The following is a 17,798-nucleotide window of genomic DNA, read 5'->3' as shown; positions in this document are numbered from 1 at the left end:
ACTCAGGGAGAGGGAAGGACGATCCTCAGGGTCACAGTCCACATTCCCTACCAGGCGCTTAGAGATATAGGATTCGTTCCCCATGGGCATTGCGGAAATCGTAGTCAAGGATCACCGCGGAGTCCCAACGCTTTCCCTGAAGGGTGAGAATCTGAACGTTTTTCCCTCAGCATTCTGAGCGCAGTCCAAACGCTCAGTGGAGTCGTGGTCATTTTGGCTCACGCGGGCGGGTCCGGGGGATTCTGGGAAATGTAGTCCCGACAATCAGTGGAGTCGCGGGCACTTCCGCTCCGGGGAAAGGGGAGCGGTTGGCGCGGCGCATTCCAGCGTAGTTTGTTCCAGTTCCGCGACTTGCGGGCCATTCCTACTGTCAGGGACTTAAGCTTGGGGCTCGCTGGGACCTGGTGGTCCGGTTATGGGAAAAGAAACCTCGTCGGAGAGCAAAGATTTGGAGGGGCGAGGGCGGCGGCTTTTGTTGTGTCAGCGGAGCCTTCTTGGGCTAGGGCTCTCCTCGCGTTTCGGGGCGGGAGGCGGGGGGCATTGGGACTTGGTTGGGTCGCGTCTCGCCTGGTTTCAGGGTTTCCGGGGCTCTGAGCTCGCCCAGTCCGCCTCCCTGCACTCCAGGCGCGTGGTCACTTTTTTACAGTGCAAGGTTGGCTTGTTAATCTCCCTGGGCCTCTCCTTGCTGTTCTTTAAAATGGGGACGTTAGGACCATCCTTGTAGAATCGTTTTGGTAACTGGAATAGGTTACACAACACAAACAGTCCCTGTCACTTGGTGAGTGGTGGTTTCTTGTTAATTTCCCACGAAACCTGTCAGGTCCCCGGGTGGGGTGAGAGCTCAGCTGCAACGGCCCCAGCCCTTGTCTCTGACCCCTGCAGGACGCTGGACGATCCCGGACGCCTTCTGACCTCTTTTTAGGAAGGCGAGGGTTGCGTCCACTTCCACGAAGGGAGGGGAGCATTTAACTTTTCTCGGGGAAAGCGACCCAGTCAGGGTGTTTCATAGCTTTTCCTTCCCCGCCTGAAAAGGACTGCGCGGACTGACTTCTTGGCTACAGGAAGCAAAGCTCCACGTGAGTGTGACTTGTCATTTTTCTTTTACAGAGACTGTATCTTTGTAGCATGTGTAATAGGGTATGGGCATTTATAATAATTAAGCCTTAATTGCTAACTTCAATTCTAGGGGCTTTATACAGTTAGAACGTTTAAGTCGCACCGTGACTCTGTGGAGAGGTACTGGTCATCCAAGTAGTAAGAGGTGGAGCTGGGGTTGGAACCTAGGCACTCAGGGTCAGAGCCCCAGTTGATCATCTCTTGGATATATTCTCATTGAGGCAGAGGAACTAGCTGGACTCAGGTGGGGAAAGTAAGTTGAAACTTGATTAAAGGACCTTAAGAGCAAGGCTAATTGGCTTGGAGTTTTCTCAGTTTTTAAAAACTGTCAACTATTTTGTTTCATTTATTACAAATATTTCACATTCTAATAGAACCATATCACTGTGGAGCATTCAGAAATTACAGAAATATGAAGATACAAAAATTTTAATTACCTATGAAACCAGGATGTAAAGATAGTAATGGTTAAATTTCTAATACATTTGGTTTTAGTGGTTCTATGTTTATATTTATGTTTTTTTTTTGTTTGTTTTTTTTTTTGAGACGGAGTCTCGCTCTGTCACCCAGGCTGGAGTGCAGTTGCCGGACCTCAGCTCACTGCAAGCTCCGCCTCCTGGGTTTACGCCATTCTCCTGCCTCAGCCTCCGAAGTAGCTGGGATTACAGGCGCCCGCCACCTCGCCCGGCTAGTTTTTTGTATTTTAGTAGAGACGGGGTTTCACCATGTTAGCCAGGATGGTCTCGATCTCCTGACCTCGTGATCCACCCGTCTCGGCCTCCCAAAGTGCTGGGATTACAGGCTTGAGCCACCGCGCCCGGCCTATATTTACTTATGTTTTACAACATTTTTATTGTACATTTCTCAGTGTTTTTCTACTTACCTGCTTATCTATGGAAATTTCCAAATACAGAGATAATAAACTAGCAACCTGCTGTAATTTATCATGCTCATTCTTATTCTTCTCATTATTATTACTCCTGTGACTATTTCCTGATTTTAAAAAAACTTTAATACAGGAATTATACAATTTTAAGTCTATAGAAAAGTTGCAAAAATGGCATAAGAGGGCAGGGTATGGTGGGTCACGCCTGAATCCTGAGTTATGGAACCAAGGCACCAGGGTCAGAGCCCGAGTAATCCCAGCACTTTGGGAGGCCAAGGCCGGTGGATCACTTGAGGCCAGGAGTTCGAGACCCACCTGGCCAACATGGCAAAAACCCCTGTCTCTACTAAAGATACAAAAATTAGCTGCATGTGGTGGTGCACGCCTGCAGTCCCAGCTACTCTGGTGGCTGAGGCATGAGAATCGCTTGAACCCAGCAGGAGGAGGTTGCAGTGAGCTGAGATTGCACCACTGCACTCCAGCCTGGGTAACAAGAGCAAAACTCCATCTCAAATAAATAAAATAAAATTAATTTTTATGGGTGGATATACTTGTTAGCGGGCATCATACTGTAAAGACCAGCATCCCCTGTTTGCTTATTCATTAATTCATTCAGAAGTAAATATTCTATCAATATGGACTCAGAACTCAGTCTTGTTAAATTAAATGACATGTAGATTAATAATTTTTTTCCAACTTTATTGAGGTGTATTTTACATGTCAGAATTCACCCATTTCAAGTGTACAATTCAGTAATCTTCAGGAACTTTGCTGAGTGTAGTAATTGTCATCATAATTTAGTTTAGATCATTTTCATCCCCCAATTGGACTCCTCTTGCCCATTTACATTTAATCCCCCTTCTTACCCCAAATCCCCATCAACAAGTAACCTACTTTCTTTTTATATACATTTGTCTGTTCTGGACATTTCGTATACATGAAATCATACAATCTCTGGTTTTGTGTGCCTGGCTTCTTTCACTCAGCATAGTGTTTCCAAGGTTCATGCATGTTGTAGTGTGAGTCAGTACTTCATTCCTCTTAATTTCCAAATAAGATTCCATTGTATGGATATGCCAGGATTTGTCTATCCATTTTTCCATAGGAGGGCATTTTGGTTGTGTGCAGTTTGGGATTATTATGAATAATGCTGCTGTGAACATTCATGTGCTAATTCACAATATACTTCTGTGTTGGTGGGGACATCCCTGGCCACACTTTCATGTCTCTTTTTATATCTTCCATAGTGTTCCAGGCACGATTCTGCCTTCTCTCAAATGGCATAACTCAGGACTCTGCAAATTTCCAGAAACAGGAGGAAAAATGACCACATTCAAGGTGAATAAGGCTTGTCTCTCTTGCTGTTAAAATTCCATCTCACTATTCACATTGTCATGTCACCTGAGGAAGACTCAAGAACAGCGGGCATTTGAGGGCCTGTTTATGCTAAGTGCCTCCTTCTGCCTTTTGAGTTGACTTTGTTTTTAGATGTTGTTTATTTTATTATTTCAGTCGACCTTCTGTATCTGTGGGTTTCCCATCTGGGGGTTTTGCATCTTTGAATTTTGCATCTGTGGATTCAACCAACCACCGATTGAAACCTGAGTGTACGTAAGGCTGACCATATGTATTCTCCTTTTGTGGTGGATTGAGTCTGCGGATGTGGAACCCATGGATGTGGAGGGCTGACTGTAGTACAAACACTATTTTAGATAAGGGACTTGAGCATCCACAAATTATGGTATCCTCAGGGGTCCTTGAACCAATTCCCCAAGCGTATTGAGGGACAACTGTATTTATTTTATGGAGTAGAAAAATTAGTGGGAATGAGCAGTTCTCCTGCTTTACTTCTCTGCTTACATATTAGTTGTTTTTATTTTCTTATAGTCTTTTCCTAATGCGCATTCATAACTATATTGGTATTCATGATATATATCTCATTTTTAATTGTTATTTTTTCCTTAAGTACTAAATAGTGTTCATTTTTTGAGGTTATGTCATATTCCCATTTAATTAATGTGTCTTTTTATTTTTGACTACTTTCCACTCATGGACATTTTGGTGATTTAAGAATTTTATTGTTTTAAATAACACTGCAATGACAATTTTCCTACATAACCATTTCCTCAAAAATCAATTCTGAAAACTTTCTGCTGATTTGTTTTGTCACCGAAACCTCTGCCTCCTGGGTTCAAGCGATTCTCCTGCCCCAGCCTCCTGAGTAGCTGGGATTACAGGCATGTGCTACCATACCCAGCTAATTTTGTATTTTTACTAGAAACGGGGTTCCTCCATGTTAGTGAGGCTAGCCTCGAACTCCCAACCTCAGGTGATCCGCCCGCCTTGGCCTCCCAAAGTGCTGGGATTACAGGCATGAACCACCATGCCTGGCTGTAGATAGAATATTCTAACATGGCACAGCACAACAGGCTATAATGCTGCTTCACACAAATAATATTGTTGGAGTTTTCATATAGGAAGAGCTAGATTCTGTGTTCTCTATGCCTCAATCATACTTTGTATGTATTTTATTTACTAGTGTCTTACATGCCTTTATAAAGTAACCAGTTTGACCAAAGTAGTAGGTAATAACCTTCATTTAAAATGTCCAGTGATACTGAAGATGTGCCAGTCACTTGTGTTCTGTTACTGCATTTACTCAGAGCAGCAGAATGAGGAGGTTCCTGCTCTCTTCTTCCTCTTAAACAGGTGAAATATGAGAAACCTGCTCAGATTGGCATAGGAAGTCAGGGGTCAGAAACATTAGCCATTTCATTCAAGTGAAAGTGAGAGACAAAAAGAAACAAATATTTCTCAATTGAATGACCCGTGGTGTGGATGTCTAGAGTGCCCTGTTGGGTGATGACATCCACAGGTAGTGGGGGCCCTCTTGTCTTCCTAACGTGCTGGGACCTCAGATGCACTAAGATGCTCAGCACTCCGGGTACACAAGGACAGTGATTAGCACAGTGGTTGTATAAAATCTTTAAATTACTCTGTGACAAAAGATACCTTATAGAGTGTTACAAGAAAACGTAACAAGCTGGGGCAAAAATATTTACCACACAGGTGCCCAAAAAGATGAAATGTATAATAAACATTGGTATTAATTTATAATCAAGTAAGTAAGAATAATAAAAAGAATTGTTCTTCCTAATTAGATTATCAAAACTATTGGAAAATCTATGACCTGCTTTTGGTCATCATGTAGAGAAACAAGGTGCTTGTATTCTCTCTCTCTCTTTTTTTTTTTTTGAGACAGAGTCTGACTCTGTCACCCAGGCTGGAGTGCAGTGGTGCGATCTCAGCCCACTGCAACCTCTGCCTCCTGGGTTCAAGTGATTCTTCTGCCTCAGCCTCCCGAGTAGCTGGGACTACAGGCATGCACTACCACGCCCGGCTAATTTTGTATTTTGGTAGAGATGGGGTTTCACCATATTGGCCAGGCTGGTCTTGAACTCCTGACCTCGTGATCTACCCGCCTCGGACTCCCAAAGTGCTGGGATTACAGGTTTGAGCCACCGCACCCAGCCAACTGCTTGTATTCTCTTGAAAGATTAGGGAGGCAGGAAAAAAGGAAGAAAATCTGCCATTATATGATCATAATTTTTAATGTACTTATTTTTTGATGTTTTATTTTTTATTTGCAATTATTTAATTTAATTTATTTTTTTGGGACAGGGTCTTATTCTGCCCAGACTAGACTGCAGTGGTGTGATCATTGCTCACCACAATCGTGATTTCCTGGGCTCAAACAATTCTCTCACCTCAGCCTCCTGAGTACCTGGGACCACAGGCACATGCCGCCACATGCAGCTAATTTTTTGTATTTTTTGTAGAGACAGGGTCTCACCATGTTGCCCAGGTTGGTCTGGAACTCCTGGGCTCAAGCCATCCTCCTGATCTGACAGGCGCGGTGACTCATGCCTGTAATCCCAGAACTTTGGGAGGCCGAGGCAGGCGGATCACCTGAGGTCAGGAGTTCACGACCAGCCTGACCAACATGGTGAAATCCCATCTCTACTGAAAACACAAAATTAGCTGAGCCTGGTGGCACATGCTTATAATCTCAACTACTGGGAGGCTGAGGCAGGGGAATCACTTGAACCCAGGAGGCAGAGGTTGCAGTGAGCTGAGATTGTGCCATTGCACTCCAGCCTGGGCAACAAGAGCGAAGCTCCGTCTCAAAAAAAAAAGAAAATAAGATCTACATGAAATGATGTTCTTTGCTGGGTTGGTTATAATGAGAACAATATTGAAAATTAAATATTCATTATTTAGAACAGGTAGATGCAGATCATCAGTTCCCTTGAACAATATGCAGTCATGAAATTAGGTGAAATACATGATGACAATAATAATAAATAATAGCTAATGTTTCTTAGGCACTTAGTCTGTGCCATACACTATTCCAAATGCTATTTGTGGTCTCTTGTTCAACGTTTAAAAGAACTCTGTCATATAAGAACTATCATACCGAGATGAAACTAGGTGAACTTATCCAAGGTCTCACAACTTTGAAGGGTACCCTTGTGTGCACTGAGGCATGATGGCTCCAGATCATGACACTGAATGCTGCAGGTAATGATGGTGCTGTGTGCCCTGGGTGTACAGAAGGCAAACTACACAGCAGTTTCAGATACGTTACCAAAAGCTTGTTAGTTTGGCAGAATGAACTAATGAAAAGGGATAGCATCCAGGGTTCCTATGTGAGAGAGGAGGAAGGTGGGTGTTATCATGTATGTTGGTTTTGACTTGCTAAATATTTCTGGGGCGATTGGTAATGTTTACCAAAAGGTGAAACCTGTATGGCTCAGGATGCATCATTTAGAGTTCTAGATGGTTACTTACAAATCGACTCAGTGAAACCACAAAGGAAATGTCGAAGGCTATTGTAACTGATGTACTTTTACTGACACTAAGGAAAATCAAAGTGTGGCATTGGTAAGATGGAAGGAGAAGGGCTGAGAAATCTACACATTAAGTCTCTGAAAATCTGGACCAGCTTCCCCCACATACTCTCCACTTTCTCAGTGCTGTTTCTTTTCAAGAGGTTGTTAATAAGGCTGAAGTGAGGTGTGTTTAATGTTATAGGAGGGACTGACCTTCAAGGATGTGGCAGTGGTCTTCACTGAGGAGGAGCTGGGGCTGCTGGACCCTGTCCAGAGGAATCTGTACCGAGATGTTATGCTGGAGAACTTCAGGAACCTGCTGTCAGTGGGTGAGGACATGAGCCTTCTGACACTCAATGTCAGTCTCCTGGAGTGATTTTGTGTCTTTAGGGGTTCAGCACTTTGGAGGTCTTCAATTAGTTGCCTACATTTGTGGACCTGACTTTCCTGTCAGTAGTTTTAGTGAAATAAAATGAGATAGAAAATATTAGAGTTCGTTAAAATAAGTGGAATACATAGCAAATAAAACTGGTAAATCGCATGAGTGGTGTGAGAACCTGTGAGAGGAGATTTAATGAAAATAGGTGGGGGCCAAGCACAGTGGCTCACGCCTGTAATCCCAGCACTTTGGTAGGCTGAGGTGGGTGGATCACCTGAGGTCAGGAATTCGAGACCAGCCTGGCCAACAGGATGAAACTCCATCTCTACCAAAAAATACAAAAATACAAAAATTAACCACGTGTGGTGGTGCATGCGTCTTATCCCACCTACTTAGGAGGCTGAGGCATGAGAATCGCTTGAACCCAGGAGGCAGAGGTTGTAGTGAGCCTAGATCATTCCACTGCACTCCAGCCTGGGTGACAGAGTGAGACTGTCTCAAAAGAAAAAAAAAAAAAAAAAGATACTGGTTAGAAATGTAAGCTTGGTAATGCACTAAGATGTAAGTTTTTCTGTTGTTTGAGATAACACCCAGAGTTTTTTGTTTTATTTTTACGATTAATGAGTGCAGACAGAAAGGTGAGGTTGGAGTGAAAGTTTAATAAGCAAAAGAAGAAAGCTTTTTGCCAGCAGAGAGGGGACCCAAACAGGGTTCCCCCTATGAGGCAGGGGTGTGGGGTTTTTATGGACCGTGAAGGGGAAAGAATGTGCTGTTTGTGGGCTATTTTGGAGAAAGTGTGACTTAGCTTGGCCCCGGGACCTTGACCTGGAATCAATCAGGTTGAAGTGAAGATTTATAGAGGCCGGACTTACAGTTTGAACAAAAGAAAGTAGAGTGCCCACTGGAACCCACTAGAGCGCACTGTACCCATGCCCACAAAAGGAGAAGAAACTTTTTCCTGGGAGCTTGCTGACTACAAAGGACAAAAGCATTCTTATGCCAGGCCTTGCTCCTTTATCTGAGTGAGCTGGAGGTTTGTACAAGTTTTTATCCAAATGGGCTGGAGGTTTTTCTTTTTTTCTTTTTTTTTCTGAGTCGGAGTCTCTGCTCTATCGCCCAGGCTGGAGTGCAGTGGCCGGATCTCAGCTCACTGCAAGCTCCGCCTCCCGGGTTCGCGCCATTCTCCTGCCTCAGCCTCCCGAGTAGCTGGGACTACAGGCGCCCGCCACCTCGCCCGGCTAATTTTTTGTATTTTTTTTTTTTTTAGTAGAGACGGGGTTTCACCGTGTTAGCCAGGATGGTCTCGATCTCCTGACCTCGTGATCCGCCCGTCTCGGCCTCCCAAAGTGCTGGGATTACAGGCTTGAGCCACCGCGCCCGGCCTGGAGGTTTTTCTATCTGTGCAGCCGTGGGCATGTCTCTAGGCACAACACCCTGTGCTAGTTCCCTTATTGGTGCCTGCAGCTTAAATTTTTTTTCCAGGCTGCTTTTTATGTTTTATAAAAATAAGGCACTAACCCATGGGTCAGGAGCTCTCCAAAGACCCTTCTGTTGCTGTCTACCTAAGGCAAGTGAACTAACTCCTTTCAGAAATAGGTTTTTATAGCACATATTTATGTGTATGTTTCTGGATCTTGAAATACTGATATTACTTCATTAGGTTTTTCTGAAAGTGTTTGAAAACCCTTCTTTTGATTGATTGATAGGTATACAGTAGTAATTCAAATTGCCAGTAAGTTCAGTTGTACCCTTAGTGTGTTTGTTTTAAATATGTGACTTTGCATGTTCTAGGGCATCACCCCTTCAAACATGATGTATTCCCTTTAGAAAAGGGAAAAAAGCTTGATATGATGAAGACAGCAACTCAAAGAAAAGGGAAATCAGGTAAGAACCAAGTAGCTGAGAGTCCTTGTACGTGATTGTCCATCTGTTGTACTTCTGTCCCCTGCTGTTGCTGCCATCTGGTCCAAATTGCCAAACCTCTGTCCTGGATGATTGCAGCAGCCTTCGTACTGGGCGCACTGCTTCTGCCCTTAATAGTATAAAGTATGTTCTCCTACAGGCTGTTCTCCATGTCGCAGCTAAAGTGATCCTTTGGAAATGTAAGATTGCCATTCTTCTGCTTAAGACCTTGTACAGGGCTGGGCATGGTGGCTCACGCCTGTAATCCCAGCACTTTGGGGGGCCAAGGCAGGAGGATCACCTGAAGTCAGGAGTTTGAGACCAGCCTGGCCAACATGGCAAAACCTCGTCTCTACTAAAAATACAAAAATTAGCCAAGCGTGGGGGCGAGCACCTGTAGTCCCAGCTACTTGGGCAGCTTAGGCAGGAGAATCGCTGGAACCCAAGAGGCAGAGGTTGCAGTGAGCCAAGATCACACCACTACACTCCAGCCTGGGCAATAGAGCGACACTCCATCTAAAAAAAAAATAAAGACTCTGAATGGCTTCTTATTTTTCTTAAAGTTGAAGCCTCTTAAAGGAGCTTATAGAGGCCTACGTGGTCTGCTGTTCATCCTCCTCTGCCTCACTGACTACATCTCCTGTATTCTATCTCTTGCTCCATCTTTTCCAGCCACATCATCCTCCCTGCTGTTTCCCAGACCTGCTAGGGATACTGCTCACTCTGTCGCCCAGGCTGGAGTGCAACGGTGCAATCTCAGCTCACTGCAACCTCTGCCTCCCAGGTTCAAGCGATTCTCCTGCCTCAGCCTCCCAGGTAGCTGGGATTACAGATGCTTGTAACCACGTCCAGCTGATTTTTGTATTTTTTGTAGAGACGGGGTTTCACCGTGTTGGCCAGGCTGGTCTCCTGAACTCAAATGATCCGCCTGTCTCAGCCTCCCAAAGTGCTGGGATTACAGGCATGAGCCACCGTGCCCAACCTGGACACTGTATTCTTACTGCTGCCATAACATATTACCCCAAACTGAGTGGATTAAATGATAAAAATGTATTGTCTTTCAGTGCTTTGTTTGAAGTCCAACATGGGTCTCACTAGGCTGAAATCAAGCTGTCAGCAGATCCGTTTCTTCCCGAAGGCTCTAGGGAGGGAGAATCTGTATCCTTACCTTGTCGGTGTGTAGGGGCTGCCAAAAAATTTCATAGCTTGTGACCCTCTTCACAGCCAGCAACATTGCTTCTCTGATCATTCTTCCATAGTCACATTTCCCTTTTATTCTCTCTTTATCCTTTTTTCACTGTGTAAGGACCCTCTAATTGCATTGGGCCCACTTGGATAATAGAGAATTGCCTTCTATTTTTAGTTCAGCTGATTTGCAACCTTAATTCCCTCTGCAACCTTAATTACCCTTTGTCATAACCTGACATATTCTTAGGATGAGAATTAGAACGTGAATTCTTTGGGGGATGATTATTCTGCCAACTACAGATACTTCTGCCTCAAAGCCCTTATTTGCCCTTGTCTTTGCCTGGAAAAACTCACCTACAATCCTCTCAGCCCCTCTCTTACTTCATCCTGGTCTCTGCTGTTTTAATTTCACAGTGGAGGCCTTTTCTGACGACCTTACTGGAAATGCCATCCTTTACTCTCTGCCCTGCCTTCTCTTGTGTCTCATAGACTTTGGTTTACTTGCTTGTCCCCTCTTTCTCCCCACTGGAATGTCCTTTCCAAGAGTGGAGGAATTTTTTTGTTTGTTTATTACTCTATCATCGGTGCCTAAATAGTTCTGTTACATGGCAGATATCTGTTAATATAAATATTTGTTGGTGTAATGAAAGTGTTACGGATGGATGTGACCTCACTCTAGGGGTCTTGCAGCTAGGACAGGTCATACACAAACTAGAGTGAATGAAGGGGGTTGCAGAACATTGTTTTCTGATGGCTGCACATCCAGTTTCTTCTGCCTTAGGTGGCCTTCACATGAATGTTTGTGTGTGCACTTGAACCTCATCCCATGAAAACTTACAAGCATCGTGTTTGTGACCACACTGAGTAACAAGCCTTCCCAGTGGCTTTCCTGGAGGCTTCCATAGTATGGAACACATTCATTTCTGGGAAGGAATAATCTTCGAATGAAGATTCTGATGTCTACTTCTGAGAGAGCTTACCACACAAGAAAAAAACTATTTCCTAAGGTGTCAGATAGTAACTAGGTTGCAAACTGCTTTCCTTTCAACAGACTGCCCATCTGAACCTCATTTGCTTGTTCCAAACCACATCTCTGCCTCCAGGTTTCACCTCCCCTATGCCAGAGGTGGAAGATTTGAGTGGCAAAAGTGACACAGTTGAATGTTGCCTAACTCTGTGGTTCAAAAATATGCTGTGCTTTTATTTTCTACAAATGTAGTAGCCACTAAGCATATGTTAAAGAGTACAGATGTCATACAATTTTCCTTTATTTTATAAAGACCTGGCTTTTATTTTCAACTAGTTGACGTTATAACCTGGGAAAATGAAGAAACCTCTTGTTCAAAATTGTCACATTATCAGAGAGACTTGTCCCCTTCCAAAAACTATTTTTAAGGGTCAGTTTGTTAAATATAATCATATATTCATCATATATATATATATACACACACACACGTATGTGTATATATATATATATGTTTATATACTATACCAAGAGTTACATACTCTCCTATGAATATTTTTCTAAGGTGTCACGGTTGGAAATTATCTTTCCATTTGAAGCAGTTTGTTTAATTAAGGACCAGGTAATTTCTAGAACCAAAGTTTTTGAGCTCTTTTGAGCATGAACCATAGCAAGAAATGCATCTTTCATGGACCCTAGAGAAATGAAACAAACATTTCATGTCTGTATAGATTGACATTATAGCTTTAGTAAGCATTATACATAAGGACCCCTTTCCTGTTGGTGTTAATACTCTGATAGTTTCTATCCTGGTTCTTTTTTTCTGATTGCTTATTACAAGCTCTTAAATTTATTTCACAGCTCACTAAAGGGCTACAGTTTTGATTTGAAAACTGTTGTGAAAGGCCCAACTTACCTATATTGAGAGCTCCAGAAGGAACCAGTGTATAGGGCTTCCTGCTTTCTTTTCATCCCAAGTGATTCTTGCCACCTTCAAATTTTCTTATTAGCCTCACCCTGAATGTGCCTGTCTCTTGTACAGCTTTTCAGTTTCTCTGAAAAAGTATAATTTTCTGTTCTTTTCCTATTTCAAATAACTTACTTGGAAAAGATGTCTAAATTCTGACCAAAAAAAAGTCAAGCTGGGGTTCATTTATTCATTTGACATGCATTTATTGAGCATTCACTGTGACAAGCACAGTTCTGGACAATGGTTATAAAGTAGGAAAGTGTAAAATGAGTATTATGTCAAAATTAGAAAATGCTTCCCTCATTGCTGCTGCATTGTGGTGGGAAGGACATACATTAAGCAACCAGTAACTTAGTGTGTCCAGTGGTTAAAAGTGCTGTGAAGAACAAAGACACATTCAAGTTGCCAGAGGTGAATAGGGTGAAGACAGGATTCATTATTTTTCGATGGGTAATAGAGCAAGCCTCATTGAGCAGAGACCCACAAGATGTGAGGAACCGTCCATCTCGCTCTCTGGGAAGAGTTCCTGCCTGAATATAACTCCTGCTGTGGGGGCGGCTTTCAAAGTTTGCACTGTGACATCATCTTTTTCTTTTCCCTGTCTCCGTATCAGTTGTGAAATATTGGAGTCTACTTCTTTTCATTTTTTTATTTTCTGGAGGTCTGAATTACTGCCAGATTTTAGAATAATATATGTTATCAGTTCAACTTTCTTTCCCTTTTGTCCTCATGTAGGAAACTTGCTGACGGAAGCTAAAGTTTCACCATCTGCTTACCTGCTTATATTTTAGTCAGTATGTGGTTAGATACTTGCTCCCAGCCTGCAAGTCATGTTAACCATTCCAGTCACCTGGACATTGAAGTAACTTTCCAATAAAATGACCCAAGGCAGAGTTATATAGACTCCATTTAACAAATGTCTACTGATACAGTAGACTTTTTTTTTTTTTTTTTTTTGAGACAAAGTCTCCCTCTGTCACTCAGGCTGAAGTGCAGTGATAAAATGATGGCTCACTGCAGCTTCTAACTTCTGAGTTCAAGTGATCCTCCATCTCAGCCTCCCAAATAGTGGGAACTAGGGGTGTGTGCCACCACATCTGGCCAATTTTTTAAAAAGTTTTTTTGTAGAGACAGAGTCTTGCTGTGTTGCCCAGGCTGGTTTTGAACTCCTGGGCTCAAGTGATCCTCCAGCTTCAGCCTCCCAAAGTGCTTGCATTACAGGTGTGAGCCACTGCACCCTGCCAAGAGGCAGCTTTTAAATGACTATTCCTGCAGGGAGGGGAGTAAGTTTTCCCCTGTAAAATTTTCTTAGAGGTACTGCTTTCCACTAAACTTTTGTGGAAAAGTTCATTTAAAAAATTATTTCCAAATATGTATATGTCTTTGTACAAGATTAAACATTTTGGAATATTATTAAGGATAAACCTTTCAGAAGACACATTTTAAATCTAAGTTATATTAGAAGTGGTCAAGAGTTTATAATAGCTGCCAACTCATTTAATGTCTGTCAACACAGAAAAATAAGATTAAATGTATGTGTTATGCAGAATATTCAAGAATATGGTTGATTCTTGAACAACATGGGGGTTAGGGACACCAACTCCCCTCAGTAAAAAATCCATGTATAACTTTTGACTCCCCCCTAAAACTTTACTCATAGCCTACTCATAGACTGAAAGACCTACTGATAACATAGTCAATTAACACATATTTTGTATGTTATAATGTATTATATACTGTATTCTTACCATAAAGGAAGAATTCTTTATTCTTAGAATAAAGAGAAGAGAAAATGTTATTAAGAACATTATAAGGAGGAAGAGGAGGGGTTGATCTTGCTGTCTTAGGGATGGCAGAGACGGAAGAAAATCCATGTATAAGTGAACACATGCAATTCAAACCTGTGTTGTTCAAGGTTCAACTGTATTTTGAACATGTAAATATAAATATTTCAGGTTATGTAATAATTTGAATATGTAACATGAACCTAAACTGCAGAGTATTTGATTATTTTCTTACTTTCCCTTGAAGTTCTTGTTGATTCATATTATCTACATTTTTTTAACTTTTAATATTTTTAATAGAGATACATTCTTGCTTTGTCTCAAACCCCTGGCCTCAAACTATCCTTCTGCCCCAGCCTCCCAGAATGCTGGGATATATAGGCATTACCATGCCTGGCCTATGCTTTTTATATTTATATAATTTACTATTTATTATTCTACACTGACTTTAAAATTGGATGGAAATGGCAGTACTTTAACAATTTGTATCATGTTAAATTTTAAAATTAACTCTGACTTCTACCTTGTGTCTCACGTAGGAGACTTGGTATGGTCTAATGCCTGGTAGATAGCAGCCAATTGGACCACCTCTTGATTTATCTAGGCATGGAAATCAGAGATCATGATACACAGTGGAAAAAACCATTACACAAACTGGACCTTCTCTGGATTTGTTAAAATCCCATGCTCTCGCTTAAGTATGACATCTCGAAAACTTTTAACAGAGCTTCCACATCTCTAAATTCTCTGTCCTTACAGCAGACAAGATCCAAAGTGAGATGGAGACTGTTCCAGAAGCAGGACAACATGAAGAGCTTTCCTGGGGGCAAATCTGGAAACAGATTGCACGTGATTTAATCAAGTATGAAGACTCTATGATAAATGTTTCTCGGTTCTCCAAACAAGGTGATTTGTCCTGCCAGGTTAGGGCAGGACTATATACAACTCACACGGGACAGAACCTTTACCAATGTGATAAGTACAAAAAATCCTTCGCTGATGTCTGCAACTTTGATCTTCATCAACAATTACACTCAGGAGAGAAATCTCATACATGTGATGAGTGTGGAAAAAGCTTCTGTTACATCTCAGCCCTTCATATTCATCAGAGAGTCCACATGGGAGAGAAACGCTATAAGTGTGACGTGTGTGGTAAGGAATTCAGTCAGAGCTCACATCTGCAAACTCATCAGAGAGTCCACACTGTAGAGAAACCATTCAAATGTGTGGAATGTGGGAAAGGCTTCAGTCGTAGATCAACACTTACTGTGCATTGCAAATTACACTCAGGAGAGAAACCTTACAATTGTGAGGAATGTGGGAGGGCCTTCATACATGCTTCCCATCTTCAGGAACATCAGAGAATCCATACTGGGGAGAAACCATTCAAATGTGATACATGTGGTAAGAACTTCCGTCGTAGATCAGCACTTAATAATCATTGCATGGTCCACACAGGAGAGAAACCATACAAATGTGAGGACTGTGGTAAGTGTTTCACTTGTAGCTCAAACCTTCGTATCCATCAAAGGGTCCACACAGGAGAAAAGCCTTACAAATGTGAAGAATGTGGTAAGTGCTTTATTCAGCCATCACAATTTCAGGCCCACCAGAGAATCCACACTGGAGAGAAACCATATGTATGTAAAGTGTGTGGTAAGGGTTTCATTTACAGTTCAAGTTTTCAGGCCCATCAGGGAGTCCACACTGGAGAGAAGCCATACAAATGCAATGAATGTGGGAAGAGCTTCAGAATGAAAATTCATTATCAAGTGCATCTGGTAGTCCACACAGGGGAGAAACCCTATAAATGTGAAGTATGTGGGAAAGCCTTCCGTCAGAGTTCATATCTTAAAATCCATCTGAAAGCACATAGTGTACAGAAACCTTATAAGTGTGAGGAGTGTGGGCAGGGCTTCAATCAGAGCTCACGACTTCAGATTCACCAGCTGATCCATACCGGCGAGAAACCATACAAATGTGAAGAGTGTGGAAAGGGATTTAGTCGTAGAGCAGATCTTAAAATTCATTGTAGGATCCACACAGGAGAGAAACCATATAATTGTGAGGAGTGTGGGAAGGTCTTCAGTCAGGCCTCGCATCTTCTAACCCATCAGAGAGTTCACAGTGGGGAAAAACCATTTAAATGTGAAGAGTGTGGGAAGAGCTTCAGTCGGAGTGCACACCTTCAAGCCCATCAAAAAGTCCACACTGGAGAAAAGCCATACAAATGTGGGGAGTGTGGAAAGGGCTTCAAGTGGAGCTTGAACCTTGACATGCATCAGAGGGTACACACAGGAGAAAAACCCTATACATGTGGGGAGTGTGGTAAGCACTTCAGTCAGGCATCAAGTCTTCAACTTCATCAGAGTGTCCACACAGGAGAGAAGCCATACAAATGTGATGTGTGTGGTAAAGTCTTCAGTCGGTCTTCACAACTAAAGTATCATAGGCGAGTTCACACTGGGGAGAAACCTTACAAATGTGAGATATGTGGTAAGAGGTTCAGCTGGCGATCAAATCTTGTAAGTCATCACAAAATTCATGCTGCTGGTACATTGTATGAAAATGATGAGAATAATAAGAACATCAGAGAGTTGTCAGAGGAAGGAATCTCTACAAGGTGATTAAAACAAACAAAAAAAACTCATGCTACAACCTGAATGTCTGTAATCAGATTTCATAGGAGAGAAAAAATTTTCTTTTTTTTTTTTTTTTTTTTTTTTTTTTTGAGACAGTTTTTTTTTTTTTTGAGACAGAGTCTTGCTCTGTCGCCAGGCTGGATGTGCAGTGGCCGCGGGATCTCAGCTCCGATGCAAGCTCCGCTCCCGGGCGTTCAGCCATTCTCCTGACCTCAGCCTCCCGAAGTAGCTTGGGACTACAGGCGCCCGCCAGGTCGCCTGGCTCTAGTCTATTTTTTGTTTCATTTTTAGTAGAACGGGGTTTCACCATGTTAGCCAGGAATGGTCTTGAATTCCTGGACCTCGTGGCATCCCAGCCCGTCTCGGCCTTCCCAACGAGTGCGCTGGGCATTACAGGCTTGAGCCACCGCGCCCGGCCGAAAAAATTTTCTTTATCAACCTCCTTGAATTTATTTGATTTGTAATGCTTCACATTTCCACCTAGACTTTTTTTTTTTTTTTTTGAAACGGTCTCGCTCTGTTGCCCATACAGGATGCAGTGATGCGATCTCAGCTCACTGCAACCTCCACCTCCTGGGTTCAAGCAATTCTCCTGCCTAAGCCTTCCTGGGTGGTTGGGATTACAGGCGCGCACCACCACACCTGGAAACTTTTTGTATTTTTAGTAGAGATGGGGTTTCACCATACTGGCCAGGCTGGTCTCGAACTCCTGACCTCATGTGATCCACCCACCTCGGCCTCCCAAAGTGCTATGATTACAGGCGTGAGCCACTGCCCCTGGCCTCCATCTAGATTTTGAAATGATTGCCTTCTAATTACAATAGCATTCTCTTATTTAAAATATTTGTTTTATTTAAGTCAGTGTTTAAGCAGTAGGTCAACATATCCCAGTGGTCCAGTGACCACACAGCTGAGAACCCTTGTTAAGTGGTACAGTAAAGAATTCTGAAAGAATTCTGTCAATACTTTGACTTATGACATGTCACCTAGGAAATAGGACTTAGAAAATGAGTTTGACCTGGGCTTTAAAAAAGTATACTGATGAAGGTGCCAGAATTGATGTCCATTAGACTGT

The 17,798-nt window shown here is 42.6% G+C and overlaps 1 protein-coding gene across 4 annotated transcripts; it reads left to right on the top strand.

Moving 5' to 3' along the window:
- Window positions 1–271: 271 nt before the first annotated feature.
- On the top strand, window positions 272–16,714 carry ZNF234 (zinc finger protein 234). Of its 4 annotated transcripts, none has more exons than XM_017885842.1 (6): window positions 288–479; window positions 1,033–1,076; window positions 3,250–3,340; window positions 7,097–7,223; window positions 9,065–9,157; window positions 14,841–16,708. In XM_017885842.1, the coding sequence occupies exons 3-6, from the start codon at window positions 3,326–3,328 to the stop codon at window positions 16,706–16,708; spliced, it is 2,103 nt and encodes a 700-aa protein (XP_017741331.1). In that variant the 5' UTR covers window positions 288–479; window positions 1,033–1,076; window positions 3,250–3,325. The 4 variants fall into 4 exon arrangements, with proteins under 4 accessions (XP_017741328.1, XP_017741331.1, XP_017741330.1 ...); XM_017885841.1 differs by having other exon boundaries at window positions 288–778; XM_017885840.1 differs by having other exon boundaries at window positions 288–778; window positions 883–1,076.
- Window positions 16,715–17,798: the final 1,084 nt, after the last annotated feature.

This window comes from Rhinopithecus bieti, unplaced genomic scaffold, assembly GCF_001698545.2.
Source record: "Rhinopithecus bieti isolate Rb0 unplaced genomic scaffold, ASM169854v2 scaffold_15643, whole genome shotgun sequence".
NCBI classification, from domain to species: Eukaryota; Metazoa; Chordata; class Mammalia; order Primates; family Cercopithecidae; genus Rhinopithecus; species Rhinopithecus bieti.
Note: the sequence above shows the minus strand (reverse complement) of the source record. Positions and strands in the feature narration are given on the sequence as shown.

What these genes read in the sequence shown, in the direction of transcription:
- ZNF234 (XM_017885839.1), top strand. An exon ending in CAGGAACCTGCTGTCAGTGG is followed by an intron (nt 7,224 to 9,064) that starts GTGAGGACATGA and finishes TGCATGTTCTAG; the next exon opens with GGCATCACCCCTTCAAACAT. An exon ending in TCAAAGAAAAGGGAAATCAG is followed by an intron (nt 9,158 to 14,840) that starts GTAAGAACCAAG and finishes CTGTCCTTACAG; the next exon opens with CAGACAAGATCCAAAGTGAG.